Source organism: Orycteropus afer, unplaced genomic scaffold (genome assembly GCF_000298275.1).
Source record: "Orycteropus afer afer isolate SDZICR_OR568_19922 unplaced genomic scaffold, OryAfe1.0 scaffold00180, whole genome shotgun sequence".
Classification (NCBI taxonomy): Eukaryota; Metazoa; Chordata; class Mammalia; order Tubulidentata; family Orycteropodidae; genus Orycteropus; species Orycteropus afer.
The window spans coordinates 5,249,010-5,275,642 of record NW_006921767.1 but is presented as its reverse complement, the minus strand read 5'-3'; the positions used below and the strand labels follow the sequence as shown (position 1 = coordinate 5,275,642).

The 26,633-nt window shown below is 37.8% G+C and overlaps 1 protein-coding gene across 1 annotated transcript in view; it reads right to left on the bottom strand.

The window, feature by feature from the left end:
* Positions 1–26,633, bottom strand: part of SHQ1 (SHQ1, H/ACA ribonucleoprotein assembly factor) — a 199,606-nt gene that overhangs the window by 148,807 nt on the left and 24,166 nt on the right. The window contains exons 5-6 of the mRNA XM_007947331.1: positions 21,006–21,118; positions 10,494–10,621 (exon numbers count right to left, since the gene is read on the bottom strand). Coding sequence (XP_007945522.1) covers positions 10,494–10,621; positions 21,006–21,118 — 241 coding nt within the window. The remainder of the gene's footprint in view (positions 1–10,493; positions 10,622–21,005; positions 21,119–26,633) is intronic.

Sequence of the window (26,633 nt, the reverse complement as noted above, 5' to 3'; positions counted from 1 at the left end):
AATGACATGAGACAATGTATATGTGAACTGCTGTATGGAAAGTGAATTTGCTCTGTAAATCTTCACCCAAATCACAATAAAAAAATAAAATTAAAATTAAAAAAAGAACTGTCAGAGCATACATGTATGTCGTATTAAGCTGCTAAATTTGTGGGAATGCATTATGTAGCAACAAAAAACTAACAGTGACATATCACTATTACTTCAATTAGTATCTCTGCAACTACTGAATTTTGATCATTATTTCATATGCTTATTGGCAATCTGGATTTGCTCTCCTGTGAATTACCCATTTCAATTTGTTTTGCCCTTTTTTTTTTTTTTTTCTATTGGGTGGCTCTTGTCAAATTTGTAAGAACTCTTTATATATTATCTATATAAATCCAACTAATCTCTCTACATCTGCCACTTTTCTATTGACTGCATTTATGGTACTTTTTGCCATTGAAGTATTTAGTTTTTATGCACCCATGTAAGTCCATCTTTTCTCTTTTTTTAAATGGCAATATACACAACCAAACATACATCCATGCTATTTAAAAAAAAAAAAAAAAACCCTCACTGCTATCAAGTTGATTCTCACTCACAGAGAGTCCCATTGGGTTTCTGGGGCTGTAAGTCCTTACAGAAGTAGATCACCCCATCTTCGTCCTGCAGAGCAGTTGGTAGCTTTGAACCACTGACCTTTCTGTTTAGCAGCCAGATGCCTTATCCACTGTGCTATCAGCGCTCCTTATCCATGCTATAGATTCTGGATTTATAGTCATGGTTAAGCTTTCCCTTATCCTTGGATTATAAAGTCTCTCAGATTTTAAGATTCATTGTTTCATTTCTTACATTTAAGTTTTTAATCCATCTGGAATTATGCTGTCCTATGTTTTCAGATTTCTGTTTACTCCACATGAATAGTTAACTTTGCCAGCACAGTTTATTAAGTAATCCATCTTTTTTGCACTGTACTGAACCACTACCTTTATCAAATAGATCTCATGCTTTTTTTGTTAAAGATTATTTCAACATATTTTCAATTTCTGTCACTCTTGCAAATATAGTATTTTTCCCATTTCCATTTTTCAACTACTTATTGATGTAAGAGAGAAAAGCAATTTTTTTCTCCTATCAATCATCTTAACAAATGTTGACTCCTCAGACTATAAAACAAGCTGCAATACTTATCAAATGTTAGTGACAAAACAGAATAGGTCTACATTGATAAGGCTAGCAAGTATAAAACTGTAGTTCCTTCTAAGTTTCCATTCATGCCTACAATTATAACGTAATCTTTCAACATAAAGTCTCCTTACAGCTATAAACATAGTATGTTTTCCTACTCAGTTTTGTGCGTGAGGCAAATGGTTAATTAATGTCCTCAGCTGCCAATTGAAAGGTGGCAATTCAAGTACACCCAGAGCCACCTCTGGAGAAAAAGCAACCACTGAAAACCTTATGAAGCACAGTTCTACTCTGACACATTGGGTTGCTATGAGTGAGAATCAACTTGATGTCAAACGGTTTTATTCAATTATGTTATTATCCTAGATTAACAAAGCACAATCATCATGACTTCCTCACTACTACATAGAAAGTGAAATACATGGTGTCTTAGAGAAAGACTTACAGAAAATAACAGCTAAAAACAGATGTGCTTGGTCTTAGCTATAGTAAGTAAAACATTGCCTACCACTTGCCTTAGAGTAATTTTTAAAGAAACACAAACACCTAGATATCTAAAGTTAAAGTTTTATCTAAGTAAAGGTGTCTTAAATTCATTACCTCTGAAATTTAATTATTTTCTTTCCATGTCCTACAAGAGAACTACTATCAAATTCACTTAAAAAAAAAAAAAAAAAAATTAAGACCAGTATGAGAAGCATTCAACTCAAAGTCAAAATACCTTTCAACTCTTTCTCTCTAGCTTTTAGAATTGCTGATCACATTTAGCTAATGACAGGCTAAGCTGCTGTAACCAAGAGACCCCCAAATACAGTGGCTTAAATATGACATGAGTTTCTCTCTCATACTAGCAACCTGACCCTGGAATGACTCATGGCTGGTGAAGCATCAACATCTTCATCACATGACCACCACCTTCGTTTCAAGGGCAGCTGTTGCAAAGTGTTTACCATTTTCCAAGCCAATGAGAAAGGAGAAAATAAGAAAAGGATTGTAAGCACCTTCTTTTTTAAAGACTTGATCTAGAAATTATACTTATCACTTCCCATCAGTCAGGACTTACTCACACAACCACAGGCAGTTACAAGAAAAGAAAGGAAATGCTGTCACTAGCAGAGCAGTCATGTGCTCAGCTATAATGTAGGAAGATCTCTTACTAAAAGAAGAGGAGACAAGAGACTATCTCTACCGCCTTCTCAGAGAACAAAAGGTATTCCACTGCCTTTTTAACATTCCCAGACCACTCTCTTGATAGGTATCTACCCAGTTCCTTTCTGTCTCTGCTGAAGAAAAAAAGACACCTTTCTGCCCATCACAACTTGGCAGAATGTTGATGGATCACTTCCACTTGTAAGTTTTCAAACCCACTTCTGTCCCCTCTTTTGAGGCTTGAATTTAACATGGCTTCCTTTTGTTTTAAGGCTTCCAGCAGTTTTACAGCCTGTTCTCTGGGAAAAAAAAATCTTAAATACACTTACATTAAATTATTAGAAGCAATGTTCCTTTACTCATTAAAATGTACTAGTGTAAAAACAAGTTTTTTAAAAGGGGGGACCAGGTTTGCTGGTTCGATAGAACCTGTTGGAACCACTGAGACTATGGCCCCTAGCTGCCCTTCAGGTCTGGAACTGAAACCACGCCTGTGGTTTCCAGCCAACAATAGACAGGTATGATATGAATTGAACATTTCCCTGAGTTAGATACCCTCCTTGAAGAGAACAATCATGGGAGAAAGAAGGGCTGCTTATGCACAGGGAGATAGCTCAAGGGGCAGGAGTGTATGGAGGGATGGACACAGGGAAGAGGTAACTATAGGGAGGAAGTGGGAGGGGAGCTGTTGCATTGTGGTAAATCGTGGTCAATGTCATGAGACAAAGTGTATGTGAACTGCTGTACGGAAAGTGAATTTGCTCTGTAAATTTTCACCCAAATCACAATTTAAAAAAAAAAAACAGATTTTTTAAATATATTTATATAATTATTTTTCATTAGAAATCCTACATTAAAAAAAAAGAGGCTTAAAATTAAATGTATTTGTACAAACACTGTTTATATAAACCACAAATAGCTATAAGAATGCATTTAATTTGCTGGCCAGCAAGAAAAAGAAATGTGTATATTTTTTTAACTTAATAATACAGCTATGTGCCAGGTGAAGAATTCTTTAAAGGCTGACATTTAAAAAATGAAATTAGTTAAGAGAGAAATAAGGTGTTGACTGTCTCATTAATGGACTTGTCTGAAATCCCTAAATTTAAACAGATGCTCTTAGTTGAAGTTATTCATTTTAAGGAAACTGTTCAGGAACATATTCACTGCATGAAGAAAGTATATCTGATAAAGTATTTTAAGACCCCTTGTATTTGGCAAGAAGGTTTAGAGACAGACTATTCCTTTAGGTATAGTTTTTGAGATGTTCATTAATTTAGCTAATAAGATAGTGCCAGGTGTTCATAATGATATTATCTCACAAGAGAAAAGGCTTTATATCCTATTTGACTAATAAAGATCTCTGCTTTCACATAATTGTGACTCACCAAGTAAGTGTGCCTATAACCATTTACCAACATATCAACTCCTGTTTATCCCTCCATTCTTAAGTAATCATACCTATAAAAGTTTAATGATTTGTAAAGGTTGATCTGAGAACTGTAGGTTCTGATGTTATATTACTTACTTGTAAACTATACTACCATGTATTACAGGTTACATTCATTGACTGTGGACATAAGGAAAGCCTACTTGAATGTACTCCTCTGTATTCATGCACACTTGGTGCCCCTAGTCTTTCCTTACAACACCACCACCTTTTTCTGGGGGTTTTTAAGTGTGTCATTTTTGCCTACCTTATTCCTTAATAATACACAAACATACTGCAGATGTGAATTCAAGCAAAGAAACCAGGGAAAGATAACAACAACAACACAGGAGAACACTACAGAAATAAAAAATCAGACCTCCCTAAGGCCTTTTTCATTAGAATTGCAAATCCTACCACCCAAAGGGGGACTTGGGGAGGTCTGCACATAGTCCAGGTCTAACTGAACGGCAGTACTGGAAATAACTACAGATGTGGTGCCAATAATACTTGGGTGGCTGCCACCATAAGTAACATTTGTTAAGCATTTGTATGACTTAGCTATACTACAAAGCAGCTTTGCTATTAGTTCACAACATTTCAGTTAATTATACTTCTAAAAATAATCTACAATAAAACAAAAGCCAGCTGAACACTCAATTCATTTGGGAAACAAACTGTTGCCCTCACATTGAAGCAAAAGGACCAGGACCATCACCCAACATTAAAATCTCCATCACTACCTTTGAGAACTGCAATGGGCTCCCATCAATGCACAGATGTCAGTCAGAGGTCTGTCTCCTGAGTATTTTCTAGTTTTGCTACTTTTAAATCTTCCCTTTCTTTCTAAATCTTCCTCCTGAATATCCCTGTCTTCTCTCAGTCAACAATGAAGCCATTCATGACCTGGGTCCTCTCAGAATAATACAAATCTGTCTCTTGCATTGTACCCTTACTAGAAACACATCAAGGGAACTAGAAGAAAATGTGGTACATTCAAATCTTCAGTCTGAATGGGTAGCCTTGCAGTGTTACCACTTTTCAAAGCTGACACTGAAAGTTATCTCTATAAACACTAAGGGACTCGGTGATGCCAAACAGGATGTCCCTGCTAGCAAGCTCATTGACTATAAATGCTATGTGGTGTCATAACAAGAAATAATGGGCCAAGATTCTTGGGCTGAGATTAACCACTGAAAGCCAACATGGGAAATGTGGTGAGTCCATCCTCATGAAACAAGCTCAGAGGGAGCACAGTATTTAGCACTTCCATTTACAAGCCTTTGGGGAAGAAAATCAGGATCATTAGAAAGCTGAAGACATTAATAAAAATCTTAGCGTTATAACACATGGCTACAGTGAAAATGACAAGAATCATGTCCAAGGCAAAGAATAAGGACCAAAGTTCACCACCTAAGAAGCATCTGGAATTGATAGCAAGTCAGGCTAATGGTTTATGACGGAAAAGGAATCAAAATCTGCCCTTAATCTACACTGTTATATCTGGCTGTTGTTGTTGTTGTTATGTGCCGTCGAGTTGGCCCCAACTCATAGCGACCCCTCCTTGGGTTTCTGAGGCAGTATCACTACGGAAGTAGGATTGCCCAACCTTCCTTCCGAGGAGTGACTGGTGGGTTTGAACCGCCAGCCGTCTGGTTAGCAGGCAAGTGTCTTAGCCACTATGCTACCAGAGCTCCTAGCCATGTCTAATTGAGAGTGTGTTAGAGGGAACATTCCACTGCTCTGATATGGAGGGGAAGAGGGCCCAGAGGAAGGAAGAACAAAGAAAAAGAGAAGATACAGCAGCATCATGCTGCTGGGATAAATTGTGAAGTTTAAAGTTTTTTTCTTTTCTCCCACATTTTATACTGGGAACACATATTTTTATCCCTCAACACACTTCAAGTAGGTCTTCTAATTGTGGGTATCTCAAATATTTGAACAAGAAAAAAAAAATCAAAGAAAAATCTCATTAAGAACTTTTACTTAGAAACTTTGTAAATGTGCAAAAACTGTAATTTCACAGAGAAGCTATTTGATACCCGGAGATCTTACCATTGGTTTTACAATATGCAAAGGATTTTAAATACATTTCCTTGCTTAAGCCTCACAACAGCTTTATAAGGGAGGTATTATAGGATTTCTATGGCAACTCTGAGAGTTCACACACTACTCTGATGGAGCAAAAAGTTAAACATCAAGTCTCATATTTAGCTAATATCCTATACTTAACCCTATACTTGGTATATTTTAAAGAGTTTCTGTTCAACACAGAGCTCAAGTTCTTCTACCTCAGATCACATGCCCTTGATATTTTTAAACATGATTTTCAGAATGAACCACTAAAAGAGCTTAGCTGACTATGACTGTTTTTGAAACATCAGTCTGGATATATGCCACAAGTCAGATGAAAGGTCAGAGGGCCAGTGATGGAAAGGACAAACTGGCTGTATCTCTTGTCAAAAGTGTGCATAGAATGAGCAGAAAGCACTACCAACAAACAACAACAACAACAACAAAAAACAGCAGTAAGAATAATCTACAATTTCTCCAAGTACAGTAAGTTAGAACTTAAGTTAAAGTAATGCCTTCTCTTGATTTGTAGGGCAACTAGCTCACCCTTGTGGATAGAAAACTCAACTACGCAACCACCAATTTCATCTCACACCACCTCAGTTGAGATAAACAAAGCCAACCCACCACCATCAAGTTGATTCAAACCCACAGCAATCCTATAGGACAGAGCAGAAGTGCTCCCATAAGGTTTCCAAAGCTATAAACCTTTACAAAAGCAGCCTGCCCCATCTTTCACCCATGGAGCAGCTGATGGATTAGAACTGCTGACTTTTTGGTCAGCAGTCCAATGCTTTAACCACAGCATCACTGGAGCTCATGCCGTCAAGTCGACTCCAACTCATAGCGACCTCTCCTTGCATATCTGAGGCGGTATGCCTACGGAAGTAGATTGCCCCTTCTTCCTTCTGAGGAGTGGCTGGTCAGTTTGAACCGCCAGGCTTCTGGTTAGCAGTCAGATGCCTTAGGCACTACACCACCAGAGCTCCTTCAGTTAAGATACTGCCCTAAAATTGGGGAAACTGATTCAGACCAGGTGATATCCTGGATGACTTAAGTTTGACAAAACTTTTTAAGAAGACCTACATGGCACAAACATCAACTTTCTAAATTGGGTTAGCAATCCTATACCTGAAAATTTGTCTAGATAATGTGTGAAATCTCTGAAAGATTCTTAAACTCAAATCAAACATGAAATCTACATTCTGGTGGGAACCATAAATGTAAAAAAAAGTCGTCACAAATCAATTTTTGTCATGCATTGCAATTGACTTAATTTTTTCTTTGTATGATCTAAAACTCACTGCCATCAAGCCAATTCCAACTCATAGCAACCCTCATTGAGTTTCCAAGGCTGTAAATCTATAGGAAAGCAGACTGCCCCATCTTCCTTCCACGAAGCAGCTGGTAGGTTTGAACCACTGGCCTTCTGGTTCGCAGTCAAATGCTTTATCCAATATACCACCAGAGCTCCTTTTGTATGATTTAGACTACTAAAAACTAACCACAAAAATATGTATTATAATATTTATTTATTCTATAAATATCTGTTGAGTACCTATTACGTAACAGGCAGATAATGAAAATACAGCAGATAACAAGCTAGACAAAAGCTCTGCTTTCAAGATGTCTTCCTTCTTGTGGGGTGAATTTAATACATAAATAAATAAACAAGAAAAATATGAAAGAGTGATAATTGCTATGCAGAGAATCAAAATAGTATGTCTCAACAGAGACCTTGTAGTTACTGTACATTAAGTGGTTAAAGTCCATAGCATTATCTGTAATAGAGAACTGTAAGCAATTCAAATGTCCACCATTAGTTAACAGACCAAATATCCAGCAACCATGATACAGATATCCAACAAAACATGAAGCACATAAAAGATTCTGGAAGATCTGTGCAGTGTAGTAAATTACCTGGTAGGCTTTTCTAGCCCTACGTCTTTGTAAACTCCATGGTGGAATTTGCTGTGAGCAACTGAGGAGCTCTGATTGTAAAAGTTATCCACCTGGGGTATTTCTGTTGAGCATGGCACAAAGCAGTGTTCTGGAGGTTCCTGCTCTCTCAGGCGCTTAAAATTCTGATATTATGATTGGTTGGTTTGGCCACTCTGCCAGGCTCAAAAGGAGGCCTCCTAAAGACAGAAGTCTCTCTCTGACTGCTGGCTGAGGAAGGACGCACTCCTGAGAGACAAGCGCTGCTGGGAAAGAGACACAGGAGACATTCACTGCTGAGAGAGACACTGAGGGACACACACTGCTGGGAGAGAGACTGTGAAAGACTGCTGGCTGAGAGACAGCAGGCTGGGAGAGAGACTGAGCGTTTTTCCTGAACTTGAATTGTAACCTGGTGCTCCCCTAATAAATCCCATAATCTGTGAGTTCTGTGTGGCCACTGCAGTGAATTATCGAACCCAGCAGACAGGCTTTGGGTGCTGCAGGAGGAACAGTTGGTGTAAGGGCTAGAGGGAGGCAGCATGTCTGGCCTCACAAGAATGGGCCTTGGGCTACTGATAGTGATTCTGTCTTCCTCTTGTGCTGTTAGAGGAGGTCAGAAGATGTAGTCTCCTTGCCCTTTTAGCAATCTGTAAGTGCTGATATAGAAGATCTGCAAGATATAAAGATAACTACAAACTGAAAAAAGCATACTTGAGTAAATGTGTATAAATTTCTTAAGCAGATATTTACTTCTAAAAATCAGCCAATAAAAACCTTATGGATCACAACGATCTGTCCGATCCATAGCCAAACAGGGATGACACAGGACCAGATAACGTTTCATACTGTTGTGCATGGGGTTCCCACAAGTCAGCAGCCAAATCAATGGTAGCTAACAATAGGCATTAAAAAGCACCTCAAATTTGTTAACAGTGGTTATGTTTAGGAAGAGGAACGTGCAACGGGGAGATACTATATTCTGTATAATATCCTTCAGAAGGTATGATTATGTGTACGCGTGCAAGTGTGTGTGTATTCCTTTCACTTAAACATTAACATTGTTAGTATATAAAGCCAAATCAGTATGAAAGAAAATTTAAGTCTTCTATTCTTGATCTATCTGAAACTATTTTATTTTTAATTTATACATTTATTACATCAGCCTTCCACTTAGAGAACCCAAACCAAACCCACTACCATTGAGTCAATTTCGACTCATAGTGACACTATAGATCATAGTAGAACTGCCTCAAAGAGTTTCCAGGGCTGTAAATCTTTACAGAAGCAGACTGCCTCATCTTTCTCCCACAGAGTGGCTGGTGGATTCAAACTGACAACCTCTTGGTTAGCAGCCAAATGCATTAACCACTATGCCACCAGAGCTCCTTCCACTGAGAGAAGATGGTATTAAAATATCTAAGAAAGAATTCTTTATGGATAACATGGTTTTTTTTAATTGTGATTTGGGTGAAAGTTTATAGAGCAAATTCACTTTGCAAACAGCAGCTCACATACACTTTGTGTTATAACATTGACTGCAATTTCCCACAATGCAACAGCTCCCCTCTCGCTTCCTCCCCATAGTTAGCTCTTCCCTGTGTCCATCCCGCCTGTGCACTCCTGCCCTCTGAGCTATCTCCCTGTGCATATACAGCCCTTCTATTCTCCCATGATTGATCTCTCCAAGGAGTGTATCTGCTGAATGTAAATGTTCAGCTCATATGCCTGTCCTGTTTGGCTAGAAGCCACAGGAGTAGGTTCAATTACAGACCTGAAGGGCAGCTAGGGGCCATATTCTCAGGGGTTCCACCAGGCTCTATCAGACCAGCAAACCTGGTCCTCTTTATTTTAAGATTTTGAGTTTTGTTCCACATTGTTCTCCCACTCTATCCAGGATCTCCTACATAGATCCCCCTCCAAGTGGTTGACAGTGGTAGCCGGGCACCATCTAGTTCTGATCTCACAGTCATATAGGCTGAGGATCTCATGGTGTATCAGTCGCTCACACTATTGTTTCCATTTGCCTTTGGTTTTCTTCATTCTTCTTTGCTCTGGACAAGGAGAGACCCATCATTGTATGTAGATGGTCGCTGCAAGCTTTTAAAATCTCAGTCACTACTCACCAAAGTAAGATGTGGAGCAATATTTTAACATTTGGTTTAATGCTAAATATAGCACAGCCATCTCTTATGGCTCATAAAAGCTCCAGTTTAGCTTTCATTGGTAAAAGTTAGTCCACCTGCTCTCTCTAAGGTAAGGCTATGAGGACAACTATTCCTGCTTCTTCATAGAACCATTTGTGAGGAAAGCAAATCAAATTCATTCACCTGACAAAAAAAAAAATGAGAACAGGGTCTTTTCCCACTAATACTCAAATGTCCTTACCACAGAGGAATGTTCAGATCTCCCAAAAAGATTATTCAATAACTACATACGTCATGCATGTTAATTTCTCTAAATTTTAAAAAAAGTAAAAATTTTAAAAAAGACTCCAATGATTCAAAAGGAAGAAGTCTTCAACAGAATATCCAGGAAAAATAAGTCTATTATTGAGTGGCATTTTCCATTCAGGAATGAAGGCTCCATTTCCAAAATTAGCAAACCAAAATTATGCCTTTACTTTATGAGGTAATTACAACTGTACGCTTATTAAATAGGGAGGGAAGTAAACTTGGTAAACCATGACAATTCAAAATTAAATAAATGAGCCTAATTTTCAGTTTCTTACCTAGCACAGCAAGGTTTTCTTGTTCCTGGCTCTTTCCTGAAGAAGCCATCATTTTTGAATATGTATCAGTCCACCAAGGTTTGTACTTTAAAACCTGTTCAACTGCCTCATCTTCAAAAAAGTCAGCTCTGGAATTAAAAAAAAAAAAAAAAATTAAATGAGATTGTTGTATAGAATTAAGTTGGTTTTCATTTTTCAAAATTCTACCTGAACTCAATCATATTCACACTACAAATTGAGGTTAAGTTAGAGTACATTTCAAGGAAAGACTCAGCATTAAATTTACTTTCTTCATGATCACTACTCAAAATAAAACAAAAAGTAAGCTCTGACTAGAAGGATATTTGGCATGTCTGATAGCTTTAAACAGAAGGTAAATAAAAGACTATCACAGTCCTATGCCAGTATGGAATCAAGCGAATCTGAACACACAATGGACCGAGGCCTAGCACGTTCTACATTTGTGTTATGGATTGAATTGTGTTCCCACAAACCTTATGTTAAAGTCCTAACTCCTATATCTGTAAATATAACCCTGCCTGGAAATAGAGATTTTCTTTTGTTGTGTTAATTAGCCCCACACTGGAGTAGGGTGGGTTTTAATTCCTCCTGAGTGATTATCTTGTAATAAAAGCAAAATAAATACACAGAAACACACACAAGGGGAAGACATCACGTGAAGACAGAGGCAGATGAGTGTACAAACCCAGGAATGCCAAGGATTGCTGGCAGCTACTGAAGCTGAAAGAGACAAAGAAGGATCTTTCCCTAGAGACCACAGAGAAAGCTTAGCCCTACCAACACCCTTAATTTGGACATCCAGCCTCCAGAAATGTGAGAAAGTAAATTTCTGCTTTTTAAAGCCACCCACTTTTGGTACCTTTTTGTTACAGCAACAACAGGTAACTAAGACAGTTTTCAAGTACCACAGATTTTGGTAAAGCTACAGTAAAGGAAAGAGACTTTTAATCCCACTACCAAAGAAAAATAAACACATAAGTACAAATTTTGTTGTTGTTGTTGTTGCTATGTGCCGTCGAGTCAGCCCCAACTCATACACAGCGACCCCTCCTTGGGTTTCCGAGGCGGTTATCATTATGGAAGTAGATTGCCCAACCTTCCTTCCAAGGAGTGGCTGGTGGGTTTGAACTGCCAGCCTTCTGGTTAACAGTCAAGTGCCTTAGGCACTATGCTACCAGAGCTCCTAAGTATGAATTTTAGGATACTGTATATCCACAAAGTTAAAGAGGACACACACACATTGTTTTTTCATGAGCACATATATTTTCTACCAAAATACCACTTCTTTTATTTAGTTATGTTAATCTTAAAAGTTCTTTGATTTTAAACTATGCAGAAGAAGAAAAAGTTACTAAAGAAGAGAAAATTACTTTTCCTAAACTTTACTTGCAGCTTTAACTAGAAAAATAATAGCTACATTCAAATTATACCTCTTAGAGGACACTTTTTCAGACATCATGCTAAATTATTAGCATTCAAAGTAAGAAATTAGTATTCTTAGGAACAGAATGACAAAAAGTACAACTTATGGTGAAAAATTCATTTACAGTAAAATTCCAATTAATTAGAAACTCAAGGAATTGATTGTTTTGATTCATTGAATTTTCTAGTTGATAATTTTATGACCTTAAAATACTTTTTCTCTTTCAGCTGACATGTTTAAATCTTTTAAAATTAGAAGTATCACAGATAACTTACTGAATACTTCATACGTGCCAATTGCTTTTCATCCATTATTTCACTGAATCTTCCTATCATCACTATGGAAAGGAGTATTATTAATACCCTCATTTACAAGGATGGAAACTAAGATCCAGAAAAGTTCTGTGTCTTGACTAAGGTCAGAGAAACAGAAAGATGATTGGCTAGAATTCAGACCTACCAAAGTCATTTCAGAATCCAAGCTTTTAACCAATATAAGTACATTTTTACACTTGAGGAAATAAAGTACATATTGGGCAAAACTGAATAGTTAGTATCTTGAAATGGTAATTCTCAGTATCATTTTCTGTCAGGTGTGTGTGGTGTATGAGACTAAGATGAAGTAGCTGCTTTATAAAGCTAATCCCGCAAAAAGTCTATTGTCTTTTAACTCACTCTTTCTCCCTAAAGTGAAGGAAAACTCTTATTAAATAAGGTTCTATAGATTTTCATCCACAAACTAGGAAGTGAACTTTTTCTAGGAAATGAGTTTCAAAAACGATAAGCAATAAAAATAGAGAAAATTGTGAAAATGCTAAATAGGTCATTGACTCTGTACCATGTTCCAAGTTCCATGTTCAGGGTAACACTGATAACAAGACACTGTCAATCCTAGTCCTCTTGGAACTTACAGTCCCATAAGAGAGTTAACAATTATGATAAAGCATAAAGCTTTAAGATATAGTACAAAATACTATGACAAAATAAAATTGGGGTGACAGGCCAGGTTCCCAGAGGAAGTGTTATATAAATCAACAGCTGAATGATATTTAACAGCTAATCAGATAAAAGAGGAGTAGGAGAGAATATTCTGGCCTGAAAGAATAGTATAGCAAAGACTAGGAAACACGAAAGCACACTGAAGAAATTTTAAAAATGAGTTAAGAATGTTGTTGTTGTTGTTGTTATGTGCCATTGAGTCAGATCCGACTCATAGCAACCCCTCCTTGGGTTTCAAGGAGTATCACTATGGAAGTAGATTGTCCCATCTTCCTTCTGAGGAGTGGCTGGTGGGTTTGAACCAGCCTGTGGTCATTGTTATATATTATTTTCAGCTATTCTCAGCTCTGGTAGCGTAGTGCCTAAGGCACTTGACTGCTAACCAGAAGGCTAGTAGTTCAAATCCACCAGCCACTCCTCGGAAGGAAGATTAGGCAATCTACTTCCATAGAGATACCACACCCTGGAAACCGAAGGAGGGGTCGCTATGAGCCAGGATCGACTCAATGGCAGTGACCTGGGTTTTAGTTTTTAGGAAGCTAGAGGAGTCAAGGTTGATTGCCAGGATTCTGGACATCTTAGTGGACAACGCACTCTTGTTAAGAAAGGAATACAAGAAGCTGATGGATGTGAAGAAATCTGTTTCTGTTTGAAACAGGTTCAGTTTGAGGTGCTTTTGAGGGGTGTATGAATGGAGATTTGTATATCCACTCATATATCCAACTGAACATACAAGTCTGATGGTGAAAACAGACAAGGGAGTTGTGAGTGTCTGGACAGTTATTGAGGCCAAGGAAGAAGACAGAATCACCCAGGTGGAACTGGTAAGCCACAAAAAAGGGCCTTAACAATGGAACACTGAGGCCATTTAAGGCAAGGGCAGAAGAAGATTCCGTCTGAAAAGATGATGTTTGTTTTTTTTTCCTTCCAGGGGGATAAAGATGAAAACAAAAACAAACCAACTTTCTAAGATGATATCTTAGAAAGTGGTAACTCCCACCCTCTGGCCCAAAACTTCAAAACGTTTACATTACTATTTTGAGAAAAAGCTTACTATACTTGTCCCAGAAATCTAAATTGTGATAGTTTATTCTTTATATTGTTAATGAATTAGAGTTTCACAAGCAAGATTTGAAATTGACTAATGTACTAGGAGCTCTGGTAGCATGGTGGCTTACCAGTTCCACCTGGGTGATTCTGTCTTCTTCCTTGGCCTCAATAGTTATCCAGACACTCACAACTCCCTTGTCTGTCTTCAGCATCAGACTTGTATGTTCAACTGGATATATGAGTGGATACACATACCTCTGCAAATTCTCCAGCCACTCCTCGGAAGTAAGGTTAGGCAATCTACTTCCATAGTGATACCACCTCAGAAACCCAAGGATGGGTCGCTATGAGTCAGGTCCAACTCGATGGCACATAACAACAACAACAACAATGTACCACTAGGTGCTCTGGTGGCAGAGTGGTTAAAGCACTTGACTGCTAACCAAACGTTCACCAGTTCAAACCCACCAACCACTCCACAAGAGAAAGATGAAGCAGTCTGCTCCCATACAGATTTATAGCCTTGGAAACTCTATAGGGCAGTTCTCCATCCTATACAGTTGCTATGAATTGGAATCAACTCAATGGCATTGGGTTTGGGTTTTGCTTTGGTTCCAAAATAAATTATTTTCAAGTTCTTAAATGTCATTAATTCATGAAGCATTCACTAACTGCCCTATACATGTGGCATCAGGGAGACTGAAGATTCCCTTCCTCTCCCTGCCCTTAACAACTTCATGATATAACAAGAACCATGGACACAAATAACCATACCAATTGCTGCCAAGGTGCCTCCAACTCATGGTGACCCCATGTGTGTCAGAATAAACCTGTGCTCCATAGGGTTTTCAATGGCTGATTATTTTGGAAGTAGATTGCCAAGCTTTTCTTCCAAAGTGCCTCTAGGGTAGACTTGAATCACTAACCTTCAGGTTAGCAGGTGACATGATAACTTTTTATACTATCCAGGGACTCTATGGACACAAATACAGAAAATTATGAAATAATGTGGTAAAAACAAGATGAGCTGTAACAAGGGAGAATTAGAGAAGGTGTCCTACTCCACTTTGGGCAGAAAGGTATTGGGGGTGGGAGTTAACTACTGAGCCTAGTCTTAAAGGATAAGTGAAAGGTATTTAGGCAAAGTAGGGCAAGGGAAAGAAATTAGCTGCCAAAGGAATACGGTAAATGAAAAATAGCATACAATAAGTGGTTTAGTATGGGTGGAGAGCACCAAAGTTTATTACTGCTGCAATATAAAATGTGGACAAGAGCCTGGAAGCTCATGACCAAAGTCTCAGAGCACATCAAGGTCAACCTGGCACAACATAGTCCACAAAGACTATGTTCTACATCCTACTTTGGTGAGGAGTGACTGAGGACTTAAAAACTTGCAAGTAACCATCTAAGGTGTAATGACTGGTCTCTCCCTGAGGAAGCAGAAAGTGAAGAAAATCAAAGATGCATGGAAACAGTTACCCCAAAGACTACTGGAACATGCAAACTGCAGCCTCCATGACCCTGAGACCAGAAGAACTAGATAGTGCCCGGCTATCACTACAGACAGCTCTGAAAGGGATCACATTTGAAGGTTCTGGGTAGAGTGGGAGAAAAATATGGAACAAAACTCAAAATATAAAAATGACCAGGCTCCCTGGTTGAAAAGAAACTGGTGGAATCTCTGAAACTATGGCCCTTAGTTATCCTTCAAGCTTGGAACTGAACCCAGCCCCCTGGCTCAACTTTCAGCCAATCAACAGACAGATCTATAAGGTGGACAATAACATGTGGAAAAGACCCACTCTTTGGAACAATCAACCATTCAAGATCAAAAGGGCAGATTTCTTAAGGCAGGAAGGGTTAAGAAAGAAGGAAGAACAGAAACAGAGAACCCAGGGAGAAAGTGGGATGAGTGATATTACATTATGGGAATTGCAATCAATGGCATGAAATAAAATGTTCATGAACTGTTGAATGGAAAATTGATTAGCTCTGTAAACCTTCACCCAAATCACAAAAAAAAAGTTAAATAAATAAAATGTGCACAGAGGATGAAAGAACAGTGGCAACAGAGGGAGGCAGGGTCCAGATCACAGAGAACTTTCAATGCTATGCCAAGGGGTTAGGAGCTATGCTATAAGTAAAAGGAAAACCAACTAAGGGTTTAAGTAGGTTTTCATTTTCCATACATAAGACCAGTATTTTTATGGCTGATGGATTGAACAAGTCCAGGCTGGTGTTAAGAATAAGTTAGGCGATTAGGAGACTGCTGCAATAAGCCAGGCAAATATGATGAGAGAAACAGATAGTGAAGGAAATAATAAAGAGATAAATGGCACAACTTAAGGATTGGATGTGTGTGATTCTAAAGCAGAAGTTAAAGACAAATACCAGGTTTCTAACCTGGGTGACTCAGTGAAAAATGGGCATTCAACCAAATAGAAAATTAGAAATACTAATTAGAGGTAAAATCATTGAGCTCAGTTTTGGACATATTGATACTCAGTCACTCTCAAAAGTGCAGAGACCTTGTCATTTTCACCACAGTGCTCCTGGTGCCTGTAACATTGTCTGGTACACAGTTCATTCAAACAAATACTTGTTGAAGAAATAAATGCATAAATGAAAGGATGAATAAATGAGTTTATTCTATTGCCTTTTTGTAAGCTTGGTGTTTTGATTAGAGAGTCATCTGGGAAGTATGTGATTCTCATGCTATCTTCATAATTATTACTTATATTCTTGAGATGATCACCTCAGTAAGTCCAAAACCTTGACCAGCATGCCACCTATTTTTTTTTTTTACAAGTTTATAGAAAACAGTACTATATTTTTGTCACTTTTCTTACATGAAAGATAATTTAGCATATTGACACCCAATACTGGGTTACCAGTAATAACAAACATTAATCTATGGGTGGATGTATAGGGAGACATGCTAAATTATCATGTATGGGTAGGCAAAAGGGAATAAACCCATAACCATATATGTTGGGCCATAATATTTCTACATATGTATTTATTTATATGTGTTATAAGAACTTCCATATATATATATATATATATATATATATATATATATATATAATAGAGCTAATGGGAACAAAGTTATGATAACTTCTTAGCCAGAGCCAAACACCTGGAAGGAGTGAGTTGCTGGGCCCACAAGCTCAGGACCATGGTCACAGGGGACATCAAGCTCAACTGGCATAACATACTGCACAAAAACATTGTTCTACATCCTACTTTGGTAAGTAGCAAATGGAGTCTTAAAAGCTTGCAAGGGGCCATCTAAAATGCAACAATTGGTCTCTCCTCATCTGGAACAAAGAGGAATGAAGAAAACCAAAGATGTACGGAAACAATTAGTCCACGGGATTAGGAGACCATGTGAACTTCAGCCTACATGACCCTAAAACCAGAAGAACTAGATGGTGCCTAGCTACCACTGCCAACCACTCAGAAAGGGATCAAAATAGGAGAACCTGGATAGAGTAGGAGAAAAAAATGCAGAAAAAAATTTCAAAAACAAAAAGACCAGGTTTACTGGTTAGATAGAGACTGGTAAACCCCTGAGACTATAGCTCCTAGTCACTCTTCAGACCTAGGATTAAACTAACTCCCATGGCTTCCAGCCAAACAATAGACAGCCTACTAGGTTAACTGTTACAACAGGCAGGTATACTCCTTAGAATAATCAACCATGGGAACTCAGAAGGGCAATCTTTACACAGGGAGATAGCTCAAAGGGCAGGAATGCACCGGAAAGAAGGTTATAGGGAAAAGGTAAACCACAGGGAGGAAGTGGGAAGAGAGCTGTTATATTATGGGGATTTCAATCAATGTCATGAAACAAAATGTATATGGACTGCTGAATGGAAAGCAAATTTGCTCTGTAAACTTTCACTCAAATCACAATTTAAAAAAATACATATATTTAGTATGCTGACTAAATTCTTCTATTTCATTACTCAGATAGGTGAGATTTTATTAATTGATTAAGGTAAAAAGATAATATACCTACCATTTAAAAAACAATTTGACTGTCAAGGAGGAAAAAAAATCCTCAGTAAGAGAAATATGAAAGCTTGGTTATCATAAGCCCAAGAAGAAAGATTATTACGGAATTTTACAAAATGCCTTCAGCATATTTTGGTATAAAAAATAATACCCAAAAGGTATAAATGGCAAGAAATGGATAATCAGAAAGCAATAAATGTTTGTGAATTATCTATTACATGCCCAGTACTCCAATGGCCTGCAGAACATACCATCCTCTAAATAAAGAAATAATTCATTTTTCAAAGAGGATTTTAAAAATAATAATAATCCTTGAGGGAAAATAGTAATGTCTCTCATAGGCCATGTGAAATATATACATTTTTTTTTTTATACAATTTACCTCCCTAACTATGTTCTGCTCAGGCTGCTCAAATGATCATTATTTTTTGTGAAACCAAAAAAATAAAATAAAATATACCTGACAGCATGAAGATATATCATGACTTGTAAAGAGAAGCCAGATAATTTAAATGTTATAATACATTAATGTATTACATAACATATTACGTAGGACACACAGCTATTATACTTAATGTTTGAAAATATATTATGCATACAATTCATTATTTGCATTGTGGACAATAAAGAATTTTAACATAAGCCTTTTCCTTACACTGTATTAACTATTAACGAAAAAGCTTTGAATGAAAAAAAAATTATTGCAAATTTAAAAGAACTATACTGGTGCTTCATTTCATATTAACACATTTAGGTGAATCAGTTAGCTAATACAAATAATGAGTAATGAGTAACAAAAAATTACAGTTAGCTTATTGCTACAAGAAAAAGTCACAAAGAACCTTTACCTCATGACTCCACTTTCCTGATTTAGCCTGTGACTCAAGTTAAACCATTACATAAGAGGAACTATTCCTTGAGAAATGGTAGGAACATGTCAGGCATACTATTAAAGAAAATGAGCTTCTAGATAAAGAAACACTGAAGATGGAGAAAATAAGGCTACTTATAACATCACACTTCTAACTATAAATTCCAATTTCCTTATTCTCTCAGGCCAAATCGTTATTCTTCTAGCTTAAAAAGAGAAGAGATAAGTGGTTCTTCTAATTAAGCTCCCTCCCACTTGAAATTTCAGTCTTGTAAAGCTCATTCTGTTTTTATGCTTGCCTCAGAAATTTGCTGACAATGAAATTTCCACTTTAAATATTCAGCATGATTTTAAATGGATTTCTTCAAATTACTCTTCAGTGGACCTTTAAAACCACAATTGGAGAGATAAAGGTAATTAGAAATGGCAATGTAAATGGAGTTGAATCTCTCAGATGTCCTCCAAAATATAATATATCCTGCTCTTATCCAGTTTCCCTTAGGATGTTGAATAGTTCAACCATTTATCACTACACATCACTCAATGCATTTGCACATCACAAGATATATTTCTCCCTTCCAATTAGTATCCTACTGTGTCACAGAAGATAGAATGTTAATCACAAGAGCAACAGCAGTTAAACTTAAATAGCATACATGAAAAGGAAATATGAAATAACAGATAGGGAAGCTCTTTTCAAATCCTGCCCAAGCCCCTTAGTCATGATATGAACTTGAGGAAGTCCCTTAACCTCCTTTCCTCCTCTGTTGTGAAAACTAAATTAAATAATCACATTACAGTGCTTGATAAGCAAAAAGCACTACACAAATATAGAAAGATATGACTGCTAGTGCTGTATCCAACAGTTAAAAAATTGTTAGCCCACAGCCTGGCAAGATAATTGAGGTGTTACATCAACACAGGACACCCATTCTCCACACATTCTTTGGAAACCAAGTATCTACAGAGACCAGGTGACAACTGCCTCCTGAGAAGACATGCTCTGTTAACCTGGCCAATGAGAGACATCAAAATCTCCCCTCAAGTGATTATTTACCTGTTCATTAATTCAATAAGCCTCTTAAGTAAATATAAGCCTAGCACAGATGCAGTCTACCACTCATCTGTTAGTCTGTCATACTGTGGTAGCTTGAGTATTGTTGTGATCCTGGAAGCCAGGTCACCAGTATTTCAAATACCAGTAGGGTCACTCAGAGTAGACAGGTTTCACCAGAGCTCCCAGACTAAGACAGACTAGGAAGAAAGTCCTGGCCATCTACTTCCATTTCAAATTAGCCAATGAAAACTTTACAGATCACAACAGAACACTGTCTGACTTTGGAAATGTCATCAGGAGAGATCCACCTCTGCAGGAGGCCATAATGTTTCATTAAACAGAGGGCCAGTGAGGGTGAGTGAGACCCTTGGTGTGATGGACTGGCAACACAGCCACCAAAATGGACTCAAACATGTTGGCTATTGAGAGGATGACACAAGATCAGGCAGTGTTTGGTTCTGCTGTACACAAGGTTGTCATGAGTCAAAGTCAACTTGAAGGCAGTTATCTATCACTTTATCTACAGACACATTATGACTAAAGACACAATTAATGCAGGGACATGTGGAAAATACAACAAAACTTAAAATTAGACTTTAGTTAAACATGACCATGAAAAATGATTGTTAATTTGAAACAAATCCTTGATTACAGGTATTAGTGCTGCTGTTAGTGCTAGTGTTAGAAAGATCCAGGATGAGCAAAGCATCACAGTACAAACAGCTTCAAATTCTTAAAGAAACTGAAAATTTTTCATTTAATCACTAATCAATACAGAACGTCTAATGAAAAGAAGTGTAAATATTCTCTTGAGTTTAATATTGTATTTTTCAGCCTAGCAAGTATAAAACCCAAAGAAATATGTTTAAAGAGTTCTGTTGCTAGGAAGGCAACTCCTTATACTATTACACAGATGTAGTGATTGTAGGTTCATTCAATGTCAGTAAAGCTTTGAGTGATCATTAATTCCTAGAGTTCAAAAAGCACATATATAGAATAGTGAAAGACACTCGATTTTTTGAAAAAGAAATTTCAACTAAGTTATTTACTGCCCAAAACACTCAAAACTCACAGGTAATGATCAGGATCAAATTTGGCCAGCTCAGCAGCCAGGCGTTTCTGTCTTCGTTCAGCTGCAGGAACAGAGTCTGGATCCTTAATATCAATCACTTCACTTAATTCATCCTAAAAACACCCAGAAAGAAAGAAATCACCAGCTACTATTTTAGAATTTAAAAATCAAACTTTGTACAAAATGACAAAGCACAAGGAGAATCTAACTGATCACTAAGCCATGATACTTACTATCTATGACAATGAGATTCAAACCCAACAGATGTACAGTAAGCACCAATTACTTGTCAGACCCTGTTGCAAGCTTTCTCATAAATCACCATATTTAATCCTTATAACAAATAATTAGCATATATTAAGGCTCTAAAATTTTAATATTAAAAATAGAGTAAAATAAACCCCTGCAAGCAAGCAGGAGCATTTAATTATCCATCCATTCTCCATTTGCCCCTAGAGATTTGAAAGTTATTAAAGACAAAATGGTTTAAATATCCACATATAGATTTTCCTTTTGTTTAATCCTATCCTCCTTTCCTCTATCCTAGCAGGCCTCAAATAAGAATTACCATATTGTACTAAACACACAAAACCATGTATAGTCTACTTATGAGCAGATTAAGGATTGTCAAGGGCAATTTTGATGTATATGAGTTTCCATTTGAAAATTATAAAATAGTCTAATTAATGTTACACTCTAATGAAATCCGTGTTTACCAGGAGTTCTACATATTGATAAGTAACATGTTTCCTAAGCCAAATCCTAAACAATATCCATATTTTAGGAAAACTCCCTAGAATACCACGTAACCTTTATTCTTTTGATCGGAATTATGAAGTAAAGAAAGCTTCCACAATGCAAAAAATTACTAAAACTAAAGGAATCAGTGTAGGAGATCCTGGATAGAGTGGGAGAAAAATACGAAACAAAACACAAAATCATAAAAAAGACCAGGCTTACTGGTCTAATAGAGACTGATGAAACCCTAAGACTATGGCCACTTGTCACCCTTCAGGCCTGGAATTGAACTCACTCCTGTGGCTTCCAGCAAAACAAGAAAAAAGCATATAAAGTGAACATTTATACCAGGTAGGTGCACTCCTTAGAACAATCAACCATGGGAGATCAGGGCAGGATCTGCACAGGGAGATAGCCCAGAGGGCAGGAATGCATAGGAAAGAATGACACAGGGAAAGGTAACCAAAGGGAGGAAATGGGAAGAGAGCTATTGATTTCAGTCAATGTCATGAAACAAAAGTGTATGAACTGTTGTATGGAAAATGAATTTGCTCTGTAAACTTCCACTCAAACCACAATTAAAAAAAAAAAAAAAAATCCAACAACTATACCTTTTTTTGGTTCTTTAAACTTCCACCTCTACCACCAACCCCCAAGCAAGGCAAGTATAGAAACTGGAAGAAGCTTAAAGAATATTAACTGAAAAGAAATCAAGGGAAATAACTTGGTAGAGTTGTGGAGACAAATTGATAAGACAGATTTATAAATGGAATTTAAGCTCGTGCCTAACTGCTGTTATTGTTAGATGTCATCAAAGTAGGAGACTGCAATTTATGACAACCCCATTTCCATAGAGTTTTCACTGGCTGATTTTTGGAAGTAGATCACCAGGCCTTTCTTCCTAGTATTAGTCTGGAAACTCTGCTGGAACCTGTTCAACATCATAGCAACATGCAAGCCACCAATGACAGATGGGCAGTAATTATGCATGAGGTGTATTGGTCTGGAATTGAACGCAGGTCTCCAGCAAAAAAAGCAATAATTCTACCACAGAATCACCACTACTTCATTTCATGCCTAATGTTGTTGTTGTTGTTATGTGCCGTTGAGTCGAACCCGACTCATAGCGACCCCTCCTTGGGTTTCTGAGGAAGTATCACTACAGAAGTAGATTGTCCAACCTGCTTTCCGAGGAGTGGCTGGAGGGTTTGAACCGCCAGCCTTCTGGTTAGCAGTCAAGTGCCTTAGCCACTATGCTACCAGAGCTCCCTATGTCTAATGGTCAGGGTTAAAACAGACTGCTGAATGTAAAACTACTATGATGAAACTGAGCTATGGTGAATCAGGAAGGGAGAGACAGAGATACAGACGCCCCACACCATCAAAATTCCTGCATAAAGGAAAAAAAATCCTCTCACCTCAACCAGCAGCTACTTAGTTCAAGTAAGATCATGAAACCGGTGAGAGTTGAAACTCCATTGGACTGCCTTGTTCTCACAAGTTTTCCACCTTTGATTAATCCCTTTTCTGTCACTCTCTATTAGTAGAATATATATATGCATTTTCTTAAAATCATAAAAAAGAACAGGCTTATTGATCTGACAGAAACTGGTGGAACCCCTGAGAGCATGGCCTTAGACACCCATCAAGCCTGGAACTTAACTCACCCCCGTGGCTCAACTCTCAGTCAAATGACAGGCCTGTAAGGTGAACAAATACCAGGAAAGTACACACTCATTAGAACAACCAACCACAGGAGTTCATCAAGAGGGTAGCATTTGCCCAGGGATAAAGCTCATTAGACAAGATGCAATAGGAAAGAAGGATGAAGGGAAATGGTTAACAGGGAGGAAGTAGGAAGAGTGCTGTTACAGTGCAGGGATTGTCACAAAACAGAATGTGTAAGAACCATTGAACAGAAAACCAATTTGCTCTATAAACTTTCACCCAAATCACAATAAAAAAAAAATTAAATAAAAAAAATGGTGATGAAAATAAAGGTAACTTGCCCATCTAAAAAAAAGTATCCTTCTCTGACAGCTTTCTGCTTTATACAAGTTCTAGCTTTTGAAGGTTTTACTGTACCAACAATATTTAATCTAAGCACATTCTAATACAATAAAAGGGTCCAGAGACTATTTTGGAATTCACTAGGATATTTAGAAGGAGCTCTGCTAGCACAGTGCCTAAGACATTTGACTGCTAACCAGAAGGCTGGCGGTTCAAACCCTCCAGCCACTCCTCAGAAAAATGGTTGGGCAATCTACTTCTGTAGTGATACTTCCTCAGAAACCCAAGGAGGGGTCACTGCAAGTCGAATTCAAATTCATCGCAGGAGTGTGCTTGGTTTTTTTTTTGGGGGGGGTTCTTTTTTTTTTTTGGAGGACATTCATAACATCTTAATACTTCTAAGTACAAACATTCACCACAAACAACAGATTACTAGTTGTTCCCAAATACATAAAAATTTGCACTTTCTATGTTCCTCTGTAATTTACTTTTTGGAGACATGGAGTGTATTTTCTTACAGAAATACTATTATAAATACTAGTTAGAGTCTTGGAGAAATCCACAAAGTATTCAATTCCTAATATACTTGAAACAAGAGTACTGATGATACAAAGAGTTTAACAACCATGCAGCAATGTTTCCATGGGAAAATACTTTCAGAGTTCAAATTTAGTCCACCAGAATCTCTAGTCAGTGCAAAGCAAACTGGATTCTTCCTTTCTTGCCCCACTTCCTCACCTGCCTAAAATGAGCTCTTCTAGCCAGAGCTGGGAAAAGGGTTTCATCAGGGATCTTGGTGGAAAGGAAACGTTGTAATTTATCTGCAGGACTTACCTCATGATAGTTGACAAACTATGAGAGCCATTTCCCATTCCTGGATGCTAAGTCCCTCTCCCCAGCACATCAGAATGACCCATTTCTTTCCTCCTTCTAGCCCTACACTGTCCCCTACACTCCTGAAGACAGCCTGATAAAGTAGAAAAAGTATGACATTAGAGCTGGACAAGGAGTCCCTGGATGGTGCAATGGTTAACATACTCTCATGCTAACAGAAAAACGGGTGGCTCAAGTCTACCCATAGGTGCCATGAAATAAAGTCTTAGCAATGTATTTCTGAGCAATGAAAATCCTATGGAACACAGTTCTACTCTGACATACATGGGGTCACCATGAGTTGGAATCAACTAGACAGCAACAAGTTAGAGTGAGACAAGCCTGGATTTAATCCCCCCCGGTCCAGTCTACTTGTGGAACCTCTCTGAACCCCAGCTTCCTCATTGTAAGATGAGTCTAGTGACATCTCCATCAAAGACTGTATATCAGCTGCCGATTGCTGTTATAACAAATTACCACAAACATAGTGGATGAATACGGTTCCGGCAAGATGGCAGACTAGGGCAGGAAGACTGCACAGACCCTCTTCAACAAAGAAAAGGGAAAACAATTAACACAGATACAGAAGATAATCTTGGACCCCTGAGCCTTGAAGGGAAGGATATACAAGTGGACTAAACCCCAACTAGCAGAAGAACTTCTGTGAAAATACCAAAAAAGGAGACACACGGAGCTGCGGTCTTTCAGTGATCCTGACTGATCCTGATGGCTCAGACAGCTTGGAGATTCCCGAGTGGTGGTAGGACCTAAGAATTAACCTCAAATCACCCTGCTAGCCAGGAACTGCATGGAGGACTGTGCACGGTAGCTGGGGAACAAACGGAGACGGTGAAGAGAAAGGTGGGCTAAACTGTGGACTTTTGCCAGTCCAGAGGGAGCCGCCATTTTGAAGGTTTAAAAAACAGCTTGACTATTTTGGATATTTAAAGAGACAGCACTCTAGCAAATTCCTGGGGCTTAAAGACACATTCTGCTTTCCAGCAACCCCAAGGACACTCGGGACCTGCAAGACTGAAAAGGTATGACATTCCTCTTGTTAATCTTATACCCCACATCTGCTTGGTGAACGGAGGTGTGGCCTACAGGGACTCCATTACAGTCTGTGTGCTCAGACGGAGCCTGGGTGCCCTGCCCTGTCCTCCACCGATTTTTTTTTTCTCTTTTTTTATTTTTCATTTTTTTCTTTTTTGCTTTCTTTTTTCTGGAGATTAGTGTGCTTGTATTTGTCTGTTTTAAAACAACTAATATTATTACTACTTTTGTCCTTTTTATTATTATTCTTAATCTTCTCCTACCAGGTCCTAGTTTTCAGCATTTTTTCTTTTCCCTGTCCCTAGTTGAAATTTTTTTTTTTTTAATTTAAGGTTTTTTTTCTTTCCTTTTCCCCCTTTTTTCTCGTGATTAACCCTGTTCCTTGTTTTTCTTTTTCCTTTCCTCTTTTTTCCTTCATTTATTATTCTCCTTCCCTACCTTTTTTTTCTTAGTGCCCTATCACCAGATATGGCATGTTTTCTTCTTTTTTCTTCATTTTTTCCCTTTTTCCTTTTTCTGATTACTGTTTCTATGTGATTACATGGTGTGTTTTTCATCCATGGGCTTTTACTTTTTTTATGGTTATTCAATTGTAATTTGAGTCTAACTGAGTGGAAGACAACAAGAGACATCAATTCGCGAGTAAGGACAACTACAAACAAAAAGAGGGAAAAGAATGTATAGTCACAGAACTTCGAAATGGTGAGGAACTTAAGAAAGCTGTAAGACAGAATGGACTGTTCTAAACTTGGGGATAAATTTATAAATCATGGGGTAACCACAAAGAAAAATGATAAACCTTCACATCACAATAAAAAAGAGGACAAGCACAAATAGTCAGTATATACTAAAACAACAGCAACAAAGGAAATGATAACACAATTCATAACCATAATGAGCTCAGCACAGAAAATAATATGGAACAAAGAAACCAGGGACACCATGAAAAAACAC